General features: G+C 41.3%; 1 protein-coding gene across 1 annotated transcript in view; it reads right to left on the bottom strand.

The window, feature by feature from the left end:
* Window positions 1-7337: 7337 nt before the first annotated feature.
* TACR1 (tachykinin receptor 1) overlaps window positions 7338-16747 on the bottom strand; it is a 172275-nt gene continuing 162865 nt past the window's right edge. Inside the window, exons 3-5 of the mRNA XM_027865436.1 lie at window positions 14238-14388; window positions 13164-13360; window positions 7338-8730 (exon numbers count right to left, since the gene is read on the bottom strand). Coding sequence (XP_027721237.1) covers window positions 8439-8730; window positions 13164-13360; window positions 14238-14388 — 640 coding nt within the window. The 3' untranslated portion in view covers window positions 7338-8438. The remainder of the gene's footprint in view (window positions 8731-13163; window positions 13361-14237; window positions 14389-16747) is intronic.

Here is a 16747-nt window from a genome sequence, read left to right as displayed (position 1 = left end):
AGTAAGTGTCTGAATCCGGATTTGAACTCGGGTCTTCCTGACTCTATCCACTGCACCACCTAACTGTCCAGTATATGTATATGTATATACAATGTATATCATATATGTATATGTGTATATATACACATATATACACACACATATCCATCTGAATTGCTTTGCAATGAGCTTGCTGTCAAGGTGATCTGATACATTGGGAATGTTTTATTCCCCTGCCTTGCCCTTATGTTATCCTATTTCCCTAAGAGGCTCTGAGCTGAAACAAAGAAATGCTCAATCTTGACACTTTTTCCTTGAGAGCGGAAGGTGGGTTTGGAGATAAAAGCATTAATTAGATGCAAGTTCTGATATCCAAAGATCAACTTTGACAAAGATGAGAGAAAAATCAGAGGAGTGATTCATTCAAGGCTATGGAGTTAAAACTGTTCTTGGTACATCAGGGATTCCTTACATCAAACCCAACACAAAACAATGATCCATTATCCTGGTTTCTTCTTAATTGGGTAGCTAGTAAGGAGAAAATGTTGTTGATTTGAAACAATTTAGCTTAAGGATAAGAACTACAGGATAAAAAGATCTTGAGCTCACATTCCTTTATCACTTTCTAACAGCATGTTATCAACTAGCTCTCAGCAGAGATCGTATTAACAGATTGCTTGCTGATTCCTGCAGCCAAAGCACGATCTTTCCTTGGCTAACACATATATAAGCAAACCCCTGACTCATGAATTTGCTATTCTTCAAATATTAGGGGATGTTTTGTTTTTAATGATGATGCATTTTTGGCATAGGAGCTTTTGACAGCATCCTAGGGCTTAAAGGAACCTCAGAAAGTCATTTAGCTCATTGCATAACAAGGCAGGAATCTCCTCTAAAATATCTTTATGAGGAATCATCAGTCTTCACTGGAAAATCTCCAGTGATGGAGAACTCACTGAGGCAGTGTGGTATAGTGGAAAGACTGGTGGGTTTGGAGTCAGAGTTTCTGGGCTTGAATTCTGGTTTTGCTATTCACTTACCTTAGGCAAGCAAGTCACATTACCTCTCTAAGGCTCCATTTTCCTCATATATAAAATGAGGAGTTGGGCTCGATAACCTCTGAGGGCCCTTCTAGCTCCAACTCTATAATCCTATTACTCTCTAAGGTAAACTACTCTACTTTTGGTCATCTCTGATTATCAGGAGATTTTTCCTTGTTGAAATTTGCCTCTGCTGTTGGTTGTCTCTTTGATATTAGTACTAGCCCTGTCCTAAAAGGCTAAACCAACTAAATCTAATTCCATTTCACACCTAGTTCATCTGGTTGGATCTCACTCTTAATTTGAGGCTACTTCCAGCTCTCTGTCACTTATAGGCACTTCCTTCCACAAGAAAAAAAATCTTTTTTTTTTTTTGACTAGGTAGAAGAAGCCATTCTTTCCCTCATTTCTTACCTAGCCTTAATCACTGATTGGGCATCACGTCAGTCAAACTGAGACCTGTTAAAGACCTTAGCTTTAAAAGGCCAAGATCCCCCACTGCATCCTGGGCCATTTCCAGTCACCTTGATGTGTATCTGGCCACTGAACCCAAATGACTCTGGAGGAGAGAGTGAGGCTGGTGACTTTGCATAGCCCTCTCTCGTTTAAATCCAATTCACTTGTCATGGCATCACCTCCCTGTTGTCCCGGTCCTCTTTGAGAATGAAGGATGAACAACAGCAACAACACTTACAGGTGTAAATGGCAACTTTCAGCACACTGCTCACCCCTTTGTCATTTGAATTTCCCAGGACCTCACTCCTTACAATCCATATGGCTTCATTTCATGATCGGCAGAGAGTAGCAGTGAATATGGAACTAGGGGACACAAAAGATTTCTTTCTGAGGGAAGAAAGAAGTAGGGCGTTGATGACTTATTTTTCAGGTACTTAGATTTCCTTCTTAGTATAACAGAATTATCAAATATTGGAGCTGGAAGGAAGCTCGAGAATGATCTCATCCAACCTTCTCATTTTACATTTGGGAGCCAAAGGCTAAGTGACTTTCTTAAGGTCATACAAGCTAGTAAATAGAGGAGTCAGGACTTAATAATAGCTAACACTTCCATAGCCTTATAAGTTTTTGCCTGTGTCATGTTTTTGGCTCCTCACAACCCTCCTGTGAGGTAGGCTAGGATTTTAAATCCTCAAGTTGCAGATGGGGCAATGGATAATCAAAGAGATGAAATGATTTGCCCCAAATTACGCAAGTATCAAGTGTGAGAGCTGTTATTTGAGCCCTTGAGTGCTTTCTGTCTCATCATAGACACTTCCTGGGTTTTCTCATGTATCTCTCTAACTTTAAGCTTTAAGCTCAGTGGACAGGATTTTTGTTTGCTAATGTTTATGTGTGATCTGCACTATGTAACAATCCAGGACGGAAAGCCCTCGCCACTGGAGGGGGATGGACTCCCTAATGATTTGTTTCTAATAACACGGTACTTTGGAAAACTGCCCTCTGTCTCTGCAGGCAGCCTGTAGGGAGCAGTAGTGATTGTCAGTAAAAGGTAAAGGGTGGAATTGAAAAGTGGAAAAGAGCAGTTTGATGTTAAGTATATTCGATATCCCTATATCTAGGATTTTCTGTACCATATTCTCCAACAGCAAAACTAGAAAAAAGTCTTATTCCTGAGTGGCACCTAATAAGTCTCACTTCCTTACAGCTTCCAGCCTTGGGCTCCAACAAAGGTTGAGAACCCTGTGGAACAGTTTCCGTATTATAAGGCAGAGGGATGGGATTGCATCACACTGTAGGTAACGAAACAGCAGCAGCTGAATGGCTCTGGGGCATCTTAGAATCTTTTACTCACTGATGCTACTTCAAGAGGGGTCTGTGTGGAAACAGGGATAGACATAAGGGTTTTGACCTTTTATAGTGAGAATAAAGCCCACTTACATGGAAAGTCATAGTCATTCGGTGTGTGTACGCTGTGACCATATTCTTTATTCTGAAGATAAGTAAATCAGGGGAAAGCTGGCTAAGAGTTGTTGACACGGTGTTTGCCAGCACAGCGTAGAGGATTGTCAGCAAGACCTGAGCTCAAGTCTCATCTCTCTCTCTCTATATATATACTTAGCTGTATGACCATGGACAAATCCTTTAATCTCTAAGGCTTAGTTTCCTCATCTGTAAAATGAGGGGATTAGTCTACTCCAGGTGGTCTTTAAGGTTATTTCCAGCTTGGAATCTATGATCCTCTCTGAAACCATTTTTTACCTAAAATCTGAAAAAAAGAAGACTTGGAATCTTTAGTGAACTGCAATGTTCTGTGAGTCAATAGTACGATAGCAGCAAAGGAAGCCAATGAGATTTTGAGCTGTCTTAACAGAAAGATAATATTGGACATAGGGAAACCCCAATCTTTTTGATCCTGGTCGGACCACATATGGAATAGTGTGTTTGGTTCTAGATGCTTTATTTTAAGAAGGACATTGACAAGTTAGTTTACAACATCCAGTGGAGGAGATTGTAAACTATCCTATATGAAGACTAGCTAAAAGTCCTGGAATGTTTAGCCTGAAGAAGCTATGACTTTGGGAATGGGGGGTGGAGGGAGGTCATTGCTGTACACATATCTGAAGGGCTGGCACAATAAAGCAGCATTAGATTTATTCTACTTGGCCCCAGAGGGCAGAAATAGGAGCAATGGATGGAATTGTAGAGAGGAATATTCAGACTTCATATAAGGCTAAACTTCCAAACAAACTGAGCAACCCCAAAGTAGATTATAGCTCCTTGGGGGTAGGGACTGCCTTTTACCTTTCTTTGTATCACCAGTGCTTAGCGCAGTGCCTAGCACATGGTAGGCACTTAAATGCTCATTGACTGATTCACTGGAATGGACTGTCTCAGGAGACTAAAAGCTCCCTATGACTGGAGGTCTTTGAGCAGAGGTTAGATGACCACTAGTCCAGGATGTTAAAGAGAGGATTCTTTTTCATGTATGTGTTAGACTGTACGACAATAGTAACCACAAACATTTACAAGTTGCCCACTGGTACACAGCACTGTGCTTGGTGTTCAGGGATAAAAAGGCAAAACTGAAAGAGCCTCTGCCCTCAAGGAGCTTACATTCTACCGGGAGGAATATGTCATGTAAACATATATGTATAATTCAAGGCAGGTATTTGTGGGAGCTGGGGAAGTGAACGAATACTCCAAGAATATTTGAGGAAGGGAGATACTCATGGTGGGGAGGGTTTGGTAGATCTAGGTGGGCTAGATAAAAGAAGCATCATTTAAGATTAGCCTTAAAGGAAGATGAGTATTCTAAAGGATAGAGATGAGGAGAAATCACAGAGTAGGCACAGGGAAGGAGTGGCCTCGCCTGTGTGGGCAACAGGAGATGGTATGTTGATTTCTGGGAAGAGCTAGTGGTCCAGTTTGATGGAAATGTAGAGCATATATTGAGGGTGGTGTGGGATGGGAGGGGAGGAATAATATGAAACAAAACAGGATGTGGCAAGCTTTAAATGCCAAACTGAAGCAGGGAGATGACTGCTGGTTGTTTTTGCATTTGTATGCCTGGTACCTAGTGCAGTCCTTTACATATAGTAGATCCTTAGTTGTTGAATTGATTTGAATCATACAGGAACCAAAAGACTTCTGAACAGTATTGAGAACCCAGCTGAAGCTGAGCATGGGTCTACTGTGCAGTTAACATGGAGTTGCAGGAAGGACATGAGGAATAGAAATGGAAAAAATAGTTATCCTGAGTTGGCAACTGGCAAGATAGAGTTGGCTTGGGGCCGAACAGGGCAATTCTAGTTACTTTTCTAGATGTTAATTCTTGAAGCACTTGAAGGCAGCTATCATGATCCTCTTAGAAACTGAACTTTAGTCTGACCACTTGTCCAGATCATCATGGTTACTCTGAATTCTTTTTCTTTCTTGTGCTAGCTCACCTTCTCCTTCACCCTTCCTTTTGGACTCATCTACCAATTTAATAAGGCTGTTCTCTCTTCTGTTACGATCCATATATGATAATGAAACGATGCTGGACCCAGTTTGGCTATGTTGTTTGGTAGGGACAGGGAGGCTGATCCTTTGATGTATGACTCTCAAGAATTGACCCTGGAATTGGCCAGCACTTTCCTAAGGGGTAAACGAGGTAGAGAATTTCAAGGGTGTGATACTAAAACCCTATGTTTCTGTTATTGTAGCTATTGGCCAAATCTTTTAAAAATGGGTTTTGGGCTTTCAAGTCTCACCCAATTTTAATTGGATTTATTTCATTCATCTATTCTCTCTTCTCAATGCCATTTCTAATGGAGAAAGGTCCCCTGCCTTTGCTTCCTGACACAGCCTTCCATGATATATGTCCATTGTGCAACTATATTGTCCTTATTACCCTTCCTTCTTCACCCTTAGCCCCACCCTTAGCCCCTACTTTTTCTCTCCAATGTAGGCATGTGTGAGAACTGGCTGTACTCATAGATTTTGAGCTAAAAGCAATCTTAAAGATTGGTAGTGGTAAAGGGGTACAACCCCTTCACTTTATAGATGAGAAAACCGAGGCCTTGAGTAGTTAAGTGACTTGCCCAAGGTCACACAGGTAATAATGGTAGAGTTGGGACTTGAACTCAGGTCTTCTGATTTCTAGTTTAATTTTTTTTTGTTATACCATACTATTATAGTTAGGGATAACAAAATCTACTAATGGCTCTGGGGCCCCCACAAGATGCAAGACTAACATATGTGGGAGTATTAGCCCACCTATGTTAGCCCTTTACCACTACCAATATAAACTGTATCCATGAGATGAGTACCTAGAAAGAAATATCACCATGTTGCTTTTCCTGGTTAGGGATTCTTCTATCTTACACCAAATACCCCCAGCATAAAATCCTGGGAATTAAATGCATTCTGGATAGTATTATGGTGGAGACATAACAACCGTAACTTTCAAAAGCCTGAAAAAGAAAAGAAGTTTCATGATTACTCTCCTTTGTAGATTGCTTATCTCAAAGGGATGGAGCAATAGTCATCGTGAAAGTCACCACAAAAGCCAGGAGATGGCTGGCAGATCCATGGAGCCAAAGACGCTAATTTCAAAGAGTTTCTGACTGTAGGGCGCTTCATTTGATATATCTCAATGGCTAGCAGCATAGCATCACTAACATAGTCAATTGCTTAGTATATGCTTTGTCTCTCCCTAGTCCTAGTAAGTGATGAAATTCCACATGGATGCACATGCAAACTTAATTCCCCAAGAAGCATACGACTAGTTGGAGCAGGATCCAGATGTTTTTTCTCTTCTGGGCTGCTGGTAAGGAGAGATGGTGGGGCCATCTTTGGGGAGAGCCTGCTGCATGCTGGAGTCAGGAGTAGGGCTGGGAGGTCCATGATGAAAGCTTGGCTTCCTGAAGGCTAATAATAGCAAGAGATTGAGCTTGGTGAGTGACAGTTTTCATTTTAGAGATGATCACCATGTCCCTGGAAGGGGAATGCAGTAAACAGCTTTGAGGATGAATTCAGGAAGTACATTTGATGTGCTTATTTACATGTGGCTCTTGGCAAGAGCCACCTCTCTAGAGAAGGAAAAACCAAGCTGCTTATTAGTAACTGGATTTTCCTCTATTTCTCTCTTCTTCTTGAGAACTCCATTTCAGATGAGAATTCTTTTTTTTTTAAATGGCACAATTATAGAATCATAGAATGCCAGAGATAGAAGGGACCATTGAACACAGAGTGTCCACTGGAAGGGACCTTGGAGTCTCACATTTCTTTGTCCTTCATATTAATGAACATAGTCAAGGCATCAGGAGGCATGGAAAAAATTGGGCTAGTGATTATAGTGGGGTTGGGGCCCAAAATGCCAACAACTCCCACAGACTCCAAGATGCCTGCATTAGTCCCAGTTATCTTTGTTCTTAGGTGTTGAATTCCATGTTCCTAGTTCCCCAAGGTACTGACCCCTCACCTCATTGAGAGGTTATCTGTACACTGTATTGTGCCATCCATATGCTGACTTCTATATTACACTCCTTCAGAGTGTAACTAATGATCCTTGAGCATCACTGGTTTTGGTTTCTGGCACCTACTGCTCTTTGTATTCTGTTTATCCATGTGTGACTGCTAAGTCTTATTTTGACCATACCTTTAGTAGGTTGGTAATGACCTTCAATTGAGGGCCCTGAAATATTCCCTCCCAATTACAGAGGAGAAAACTGAGGCCCGCAGTGGTCTAACAACTTGTTCAAAGTCCCTTAATTTATTAAATATTTTTGGTCAGGTGGGACCCCTAAATCATAAAGTCATGAAATGTTAGAGCTAGAGGGACCTTAGAAGATAGAATATGGAATGTCAGATGTGGAATGTACCTTAGAATCTAGAATATTCTGGACATGGAACAGAAGGTCAGTGTTGGAAAAGATCAGATAGGCCATTTAATCCCAACTCTGTTTCGTTATAGAGGGGTGGAAGCTGAAGTCCAGAGAAGTGAAAAGATTTATCCAAGACAACACAGTTTATCAGGTGTTTTTGAATAGGTTGGGCCACTGGATCACAAAATCATGAGAGCTGTTGATAACTTAGAAAATACAACGTGAGACCCAGATACGATCTTATAGACCGACTAATTCAACTCCCTTTCATTTCACAAAGGAGGCAACTGAGGCCCGGAGAGAAGTGATCTGCCTGAGATTACTCAGTTTGCAGTAAAATCTGGCTTCTTGACTCCTGGTTCTTGACAGAGGTTAGATTGTGCTAATGGATCAATCCTGCTGAAGTTGATTGGAGGCCGTGACCCAGAAAAGGTATCATAGAAGAAGCCAATGATGTCAAGGCTAGCTGAATTTGTTGAACTGATGGGCTATTAGTAACTGGTGTAGACATTCATGTTCTCCATTACGATCACCATTTCTGGCATCTAAAATGTTCCTTTACACGCTGACCCCTTTGAGTAAAAAGTAGCATTGAGTCAGTTGTTGTCGGAAGGAGGGACAATTTCATGTGATGTTTGAGACTGAACATAGGGGAGTGATTTATCATCTCTCTCTGCCACCTGTGTTTTCTTCAGTGTTTATTCATTAGCTCCTATATAAAATCTTACATCTGCAAGGGATGTTAGAGGATGTTTCACCTAACCATCTTATTGAATGGAGCAGGGAACTGAGGCTCACAGGATTAAATGATGTTCCTAAGGCCACGTAACCTATTAGGGGCAGAAAATGGACTAGAACCAGGTTCCCAGATCCAGTGATCTTTCAGTTCCTCACACCATTACTTTCCACAGGCCCCATCCTTGGGAAATGTCTGATGCCTTCCAGCTCATGAATGTCATGCCTGTCTGAAAAGAAATAATAATTTAAAAAAAAAGACAGTGACATGGGTACACCTTGAGGAATGTGCTCATGAAGGCCTGGGGTGAAGGTGGAAGGCAGCAATTTTTGGCTAGCTGCCTCATTTGGTCCAGGTTTAGGAGAGAGTGTTGGAGTAGCAGCTGAAGCTTTCAGACATGGTCTTGGAATTACTTCGTGAGGAACCATTGGAAGTGAGGTCTAGGGATAGGCGTTTGGCCTTAGAGCCATCTTCCAGCTCATCCTCATTGACCCCAACAACTGAAGAGACAGTGGTCTCAATTCTGTTGACCTTATACATGCTGCCTTGGGTTTGCAGATAACGAGTTGACTTCATTTCAAGACCCTCATATTCTGTAGCATTGATGAACGGACAGCATCGGAAGGCATGCTTAAAGCCAATGCGAAATCTGCCAAGGCAATAAATCCAATTCAATTAAACAAATATTTTTGAAGCATCCTTTATAACAAAGACATTAGACTAACCTCCACACAAAAATAAAAAGAAGAAAATTTTCCAAGCGCTCAAAGAGTTTACATTCCATTGGGGGCTACAGCCTCATACACAAAATCATACAAAGCAAATACAATAGTAACATAGAGTAATTTTAAGAGGGAGATAATGCTAATAATTGGATGGGGGGAGGTCAGGAAAGGCTCATGTAGGAGATGCCCCCTGAGGTATTCTTTGGAGGAAGATAGGGGTCATTTCAGTAGGAGGGGAGGAAGAAATTTATTTCAGATGGGGGCAACCACTTATACAAAGGTATGGATGTAGGAGGTGTAGCATCGTGTATGGAGCTAGTAGGTCAGTTTAACCAGACCAAATGGTGCTAGAAGGGAAATAATATGAAATAGAAATTTTAAAGAAAAGTGGAAGCCAGATTATGGAGATCTTTTAATGCCTGGTTAAAGAATTTATATTTTATACTAGAGATAATAGGAATTGATTGAAAAATATTGAGTGGAGGTGGTGATGTGGTCAGATAATAAGTAGATAGAGTGGCTACCTTAAGGCTGCCATTTTGATTCTATGATCTCATGACCCTTTGTTTAGATTACCTAGAAGGTCTCTTCCCAGGCCTAAATTTATTACCATGTGATCCCAAGTTTACCTTCCTCTGAGTTCTAATAACATATATATACCTACTAATTATTTGACACTTCATCATATATCCATACTTCCTATATTTATAGTTATCTAGGAGGAGGAGCATTCTAAATTAGAGTAAAAGGAATTAGATTTGAAACTTGGCTCTGTCACTCACAATATGAGTGATTTTGGGTAAGTTATTGATATATGCACCTCAGATTATAGTCAGAGGATTTCAAGTTGGCAAGCAGATTGGAGATCATCCGATCTAGCCCTTTTATAGGTAAGGACACTGAGGCCCAGGATGGGGAAATAATTCACAAAAGGTCACCCAGGTAGTAAGTAGCAAATCTGGGATTTGAACCCTCATCCCCTGGCTCCAAATCCATTTACTACCAAATGATTACACTCCTCATTTTAAGTTCATTGTAAGTAGAGACCGGTCCATTCTTTGTACTTCTATCCTCAGCATGGTGCCTAGCACACTGGAGACACTTAGATAATACATGTTGTGTCTCTGACAGCTAGAAGCCATTTGGTGTTAGGTAACGTGTCTCATTCTCTCCTGTTTCCTCTACAATGCCTACACAAAGTAGATACTCAATATTTATTGGTTTACCAGCTGATCCTCAGCATAAAAAGAGCAGTTCTGAAAACCAAGTTGATTAGGGCATGTTATTGTTTAGTCATTCTTCAGTTGTGCCTCACTCTTCATGACCCCATTTGGGGTTTTCTTGGCAAAGATACTGGAGTGGTTTGCCATTTCCTTCTCCAGCTCATTTTGCAGGTGAGAAAACTGAGACAAAAAGGGTTAAGTGACTTGCACAGGGTCCTGTAGCTAGTTAATGTCTGAGGCCAGATTTGAACTCAGAAAGACTCATCTTCCTGACACCAGGCTCAGAGCTCTATTCATTGCAACATCCAGCATGGTATTTAAATTCGAGGCCCCAGAGCAGAACTTCTAAATGGGCTTCATCATCACCAGAATTGTGTACTCAGGCATTTTTTCCCATGCCTGGAATGCTGTCTCTCTCCTGTGCTCTACCCACTGACTTCTCTGGCTTCTTTAAATCTCAACTAAAACCTCATCTTTTACTGGAAGCTTTTCCCAACCCCTTTTAATTCTAGTGCCTTCCCTCTGCCAATTATTTCCTATTTATCATGTGTATATTTTGCTTTGTATGTATTTGCATGTTGTTTCTCCCATTATGTTGTGAGATCCTTGAGGACAGGGACTAGCTTTTGCCTCTTTTTGTACCTCTAGTGCTTAGCACAGGGACTGGCACGTATAGGTGCTAAATAAATGGGTTTTTTTTTTTGATATGTTGATTGATTGATGGGCCCATTTACTTTTCTGGGCCCAGAAGAACTATAGAGGTTTTTTGGAGTTCAGGGTAATAGGGGTGTTGGTGGCAGAAAAAATGGTGATAGAGGTTAAGGACTGAAGCAAGAATGGGGAGATGGTACATAGGGCTATATGCCCTTGAAGGAGCTCTTTCCTCATGACTAAAAGGGAGTATAGTATAATGTAATAGCTCCTAATTCAAATAACAACAGAAAATAGCTGCTTTGGTGTAGGGTAGGGACATATGCTATAAGAAAGTAGTTATGCCTGAGATGAGTTGAAAATATGCATGTCTAAAATGCCTTAAAAAATAATGTTAGATGGAAGGCTGGCCTTGGAGTCAGAGGGCCCTGGCCTCAAGACCTGGCTCTGACACACGCTGGCTGTATGACTCTGGGCTAGTAACTCGGGGCCCCATGCACTGTCCCAAGTGGCCAGTCACAGAAGAGTCTCTGGGGGCAGCTAGGTGGTGCAGTGGATAAAGCACCACTCTTGGAGTCAGGAAGAGGACCTGAGTTCAAATCTGGCCTCAGACACTTGACACTTACTAGCTATGTGAACTTGGGCAAGTCACTTAACCTCATTGCCTATTAAAAAAAAAAAGCAACAACAAAACAAAACAAAAAGCAAAAGAGTCTCTGCCCTATACCCACAGAGGGATTTCCTATTTCAGAAATGGCCTGCATTGTTGGAATCACAAATTTGGACTATGAAAGAAGAAGTTTCTATTTTCATTGCATTGCATTCCTTTCTTTATGACTTGTGAGGTGGGTAGTACAGGGTACATTGTTATTGTTCTATTTTTGCACTGTTCCAGTACTAGGCGTTTTTTTTTGATGTCTAACTTGGATCTACCTCCCTGTTGTTTCCACCTATTGTTCCTAGTTCTCTAGGGTCAAACAGAACAAGTCTGGTACCTCCTGCACGTTACTGCCCTTTCAAAAAAAGACTAATGCACAAATAGGGGCAGCTAGGTGGTGCAGTGAATAAAGGCTGGGCTTGAAGTCAGGAAGACTCAACTTTGTGAGTTCAAGTCTGGGCTAGGTCATTTACTAGTTGTGTAACCCTGGGCAAGCTACCTAATTCTGTTGGCCTCAGTTCCTCATCTGTAAAATGAGCTGGAGAAGGAAATGGCAAACCACTCCAGTATCTCTGCCAAGAAAACACCAAATGGGGTCACGGAGAGTCAGACACAACTGAAAAAAAATGACTTAACAATAACATGCAAATCTAAACATGGTATCTTCTCCTTAAGAGGCTTCAATAGCTATTGCCTTAAAGATACAAATACAAACTCCTTTGCTTGGCATTTAAAGCCCTTCACAACCTGGCTCTGACTGTTCCTTCCAAGTTGATTTCCTATCACTCCTCTGTATGCTAGCAATTCTAGCCAGAAGGGCATACTTGCATTTTCCCATCATGACATTCCATCTCCTCTCTCTGTCTTTTCTTGGTTGTCCCCTATACCTGGATTGCTTCTCTCCTTAACTCCACCTCTTAGAATCCCTGGCTCCCCTGAAGGCTAAGTTAAATCTTCTTTTATTATCATTATTATTATTATTATTTTTAGGCAATTGGGGTTAAGTGACTTGCCCAGGGTCACACAGCTAGTAAGTGTCAAGTGTTTGGTCCAAGGCCAGATTTGAACTCTGGTCCTCCTGAGTTCAGGGCCGGTGCTCTATCCACTGTGCTACCTAGCTAGCTGCCCCTTAAGTTCAGTCTTCTAAGAGGCCTTTTCTATTTCTCCCAGGTTTTAGTGCTCCCCACTAGGAAAAACGAATGTTTATTTGAGATAGATTTGCTATTTACTTATCTGTGCACATCTTGCTGTTTCCAGTAGACTGTAAGCCTCAGAGTACAGAGACTGACTGTTTTGCTTTTGTCTTCATGCTTAGCATATAGCTAACATTTAATAAAAGCTCCCTGAATGGAATTGAAATATTTGAAGAAAGCCCTCTAAATCCCCCTAAGTCTCCATCATGTCCCCCTAAGTCTTCTCTTCTCCAGGTTAAATAGCTCAGGTCTCTGTCTCCTCCATCCTCCTCCATACTGTTTTAGACACTCAAGATGCTATGTCCTTGGTTCCATCAATGAGAGTAAGTCCAGTGACACACGGCAGAAGAAGCAGCAATCAAGGCAGAAAAGCAATGAAAAGAAGAAAAGAGGAGGAAAAAGAAAGGGAATCTGAGAATATGAGAAGACAGAAGCAAGCAGGAGGGAGGGAGGAAGAGGGGAAAAGGTGAGTATGGTAGAGATCTGTGTGCATGGGGATGACACAGCACAAAGGGTTGAAGATTCCCCTTTAGAATCAAATTCTTTCTCGTTTTTTCAGTCCCCTTGACATTGGACCTGTGTGGAGTGGCATAGGAGCGGGGAGGAGTAACAGGGAAATTGGAGCCCTTTACCTGTCATTGAGGCAGCAGTAGATGATGGGGTTGTACATCGTGGAGCTCATGGCCAGCCACATGATGGCCAGGTAGACTTGTTGGATGAACTTCTCCATATAAAGGTCCGGATTGATGTAGGGCAGGAGAAAGAAGATGTGGAAGGGTAGCCAGCAGATGGCAAATGTGCAGACCACCACAATCATCATCTTGACTACCTACCAAGAAGACAATCATGCATGAAGTTATTGTGGGAAAACCTCCCTATCCCTACTGTTGCCTCCTTTCTTTTTCTCTAGCTTTCTTCCATTGATCCCATGTAGGCTCCTACATGGTATACTGATGGGATATAATATTTGTATAACTTTGCCATGTTTCTCACATGGACGCATTCTTTCCATGAGCTACTTGTAGCTTCATGTCTCAGCTGTTCTCTCTTCTTCCTCAACCCCCCTCTAACTCATTTCCTACACTGTTGCCAAAGTGATTTTCCTGAAGATCAGGTCTGATCATATTACTCAATAATCTTCAATAGCTCCCTATTACCTCCACAATCAAAAAGAAAGTCCTTTGTTAAGCACTTGCAGCTCTGTACAGTTGCCAAGGCCCTTGGCTACCTTCCTACATGCTCTTTCCCTCCACAAACTTTAAAACCAAGCTATACTGGCTGGATTGCCGTTCCTTCCATATGACATACCATCTCCCATCTTTGTGCCTTTGTAATGGCAGTTCCCTATACCTGGAATCCTATCCCTCCCAGCTTCTGACCTTTAGAATGCTTGGCTTCTTCTAAGACCCAGATCCAATTCCACTTCCTCTAGGAGTCCTTTCCCAGGCCTCCCAGCTACTAAGGCCATCTCTGTTTATTTTTGATCTAGTCTGTATTTAATTTGTATATATGGATTTCTGTATGTTGTCTTCTTCATTATAATGTAGCATTTGAGGGCAGGGATTGTTTTTTCATTCTTTCAATGCTCAGTGCTTGGCAAAATGCCTGGCTGATGGTAAGCACTTGATTGATACTTGTTGATTGATTGATTCTTGGCTGCCTGGGCTAGTCCCATAGAGGCTCTGTTTAGGATCGTAGGAACTTACCTTACGCTTGGCAGATACTTGCTCATGATAACGGTCAGAGGAGTCCCCAGGAATCTCACTCGCCCAGAGGGTGATCCCCACCACAGTGTATGCGTAACCAATCACCAACAGAGGGAGGAAGTAGATCAACACAGTCACACAGATGTGGTACCTGCAGAGAGGCAGATGGTAATTTGAGTGAAAAGGCAACTTGGGAAATTTGAGAGGGAAGGCTGAAGCCCACAGGCTGAGGATTGTTGGCTCCTTCCCTGAAATTTTATTATTATTTAATAGGCTTGGATCTTCAAGGTAAGCCCTAGGCAGGTTGATAACCTCCTTGGCACAGTAGTCATCATTCAGGTAGGTGATACCAGGTGAGAGATGAGACCCTGGGCTTGGTTGACTCAACCTCATCATTAGTTGTTGGTTTTTTTCCCTGCAATGGAAAATTGAACATAGATTAATCAGCCTACTAAGCTTTTTATTGTAAGACAACTCCTTATTGAAGGAAATTTCCAATACAACACTTGGACTGCCTCTGGGGAGCCCTTAGTCCTAACCAACACTAGGGCAAAACCTAAAGTTCTATGATGCTTCTCCATAGTATAGAGATGATTCTGTTTAAAATTAATTTTTAAAAGGATATGGAAACAAGTACAAGTTGCTAACTTCACTTTTGCTACTAACTCTACTTTTATTAATTTGGACTTCACTAAACTGGCTTTCCTTTTTCTCTTAGAAAATCCCCATCATTAGTGTTTCAGAGTATGATGAAGCCTTTAGACTCAGCCTATCCACAGCTTCTTGCCAAGCCAAACCTAGTTTGGACATCCAAAGCCCTTGCTGGGTTTTGTCTTGGTGTTGTCAAATTTGCTTATGTCATGACTTCTCCACCCTGGTGCTCTGGTTTCTCTCCTTAAAGAAAGATATTTAGCTGAGCTTTCTTAATTGTATTTTGAATACTTCTATCCCTATCCCCAAACACTGAGATTTTAAAACTTACTTTTCCTTTTTTAGATCATAGAGGGGAAAAATCATATTATGTATTTGTGTCTCTGATTTATACAAACTCTATATTCCAGACCATGATAATTTCTTCTTATTCAGGAAAAAGTAACCTTAGCAACTACATTTCAATCTCAATTAACTGTAGTTCCTCTTTCCCCTACACATGCATGCATGTGCATGTGTGAGCACACGTTTTCCTTTTAAAAGACTCACTTATTTCTTAAGTTTTACAACTGTAAAACATTTTGAGGCTCACTCTGGATATGTAAGAACATGTTTATTATTATTATTACCATCATCAATAATATCTGACATTTATATATCACTTTGTAAAGTTAACAGAGCACTTTACATTCATTATCTCATTTGATCTATATAGCAATCTTCTGAGGTAGGTGCTGTTATTATCCCCATTTTGCAGATAAGGAAACTGAGGCTAAGAGAGCTTAAGTGACTTGTCCAGGGCCATACAGCTAGTAAATGCATTTTATGAGTTAGAATTTGAACACAGGTCTTTCCGAGTTGAAGTCCAGGACTCTAGGCACTATGCCAGCATTCTGCAAAGCAGACTGCCCAAACTGGATACTAATTTTACCAAAGTACAAATCAAATTCTACAAATCCTTCAAGTCTCATATTAAGTCTTACCTCTTCTGTGAATCCATCCCCTGAAGCTCCAGCCAGAACTAATCCCTTTTCTTACTGACTGTACCATATACATCTTTCCTTGATAATGGTATATCTAACACTTCCTTACAGGCTATCCCATTCTATTTTCCAATTGAAATGTACAACTTCACAAGTCCAGTCTTCCCAGGCTCCAGGGTGTTAAGCATGGGTGAGAGTTTCTATGAAGAAGACCTTGGGGTTTTAAGGGACTACATGTTAAACAGGAATCAACAGTATCATATAGTAGCCAAAAAAAATAATAGGATTCTTGCTGAGAGGAGGAGGAAGTAGCATTAAGAAAAATGCAGAGCCAGTTTTGTTGTTCAGTTGTTTCAGTTGTGTCTAACTCTTCGTGACTCCATTTGGGGTTTTCTTGGCAAAGATACTAGAGTGGTTTGCCATTTCCTTCTCCAGCTCATTTTACAGATGAGGAAACTGAGGCAAAGAGGGTTGCCCAATGTCACACGGATAGCAAGTGTCTGAGGTTACGTTTGAACTTAGGTCTTCCTGACTCAAGACTTAGTGTTCTATCCACTGCACCACCTAACTGCCTGCCTTAAACATATTAGGCACTTAATGAATGTTTGTTCAGTTGAATTGGAGAGTATTTACAATGTACTGAATGACAATCCATCTGTACCCTGCTCGGGTCAGACACATTTGGAATATTATGTTCAGCTCTGAGGGCCAATTGTTTTGAAAGCCTTTAACAAACTTGAGTTGTCTCGCTCGAGACAGTAACCAGCACAATGAGGGAACTTGAAGCTATGTGTTAGGAGGGTCAGTTTAAAGAGCTAGGGATGTTTAGCCTGGAGGCAAAAAGGCTTCTGTGTGTGTGTGTGTGTGTGTGTGTGT

Source organism: Vombatus ursinus, unplaced genomic scaffold (assembly GCF_900497805.2).
Source record: "Vombatus ursinus unplaced genomic scaffold, bare-nosed wombat genome assembly UNPS02014778.1, whole genome shotgun sequence".
Classification (NCBI taxonomy): Eukaryota; Metazoa; Chordata; class Mammalia; order Diprotodontia; family Vombatidae; genus Vombatus; species Vombatus ursinus.
The sequence above is the reverse complement of the archived record's forward strand: the minus strand, read 5'-3'. Positions and strand labels throughout refer to the sequence as shown.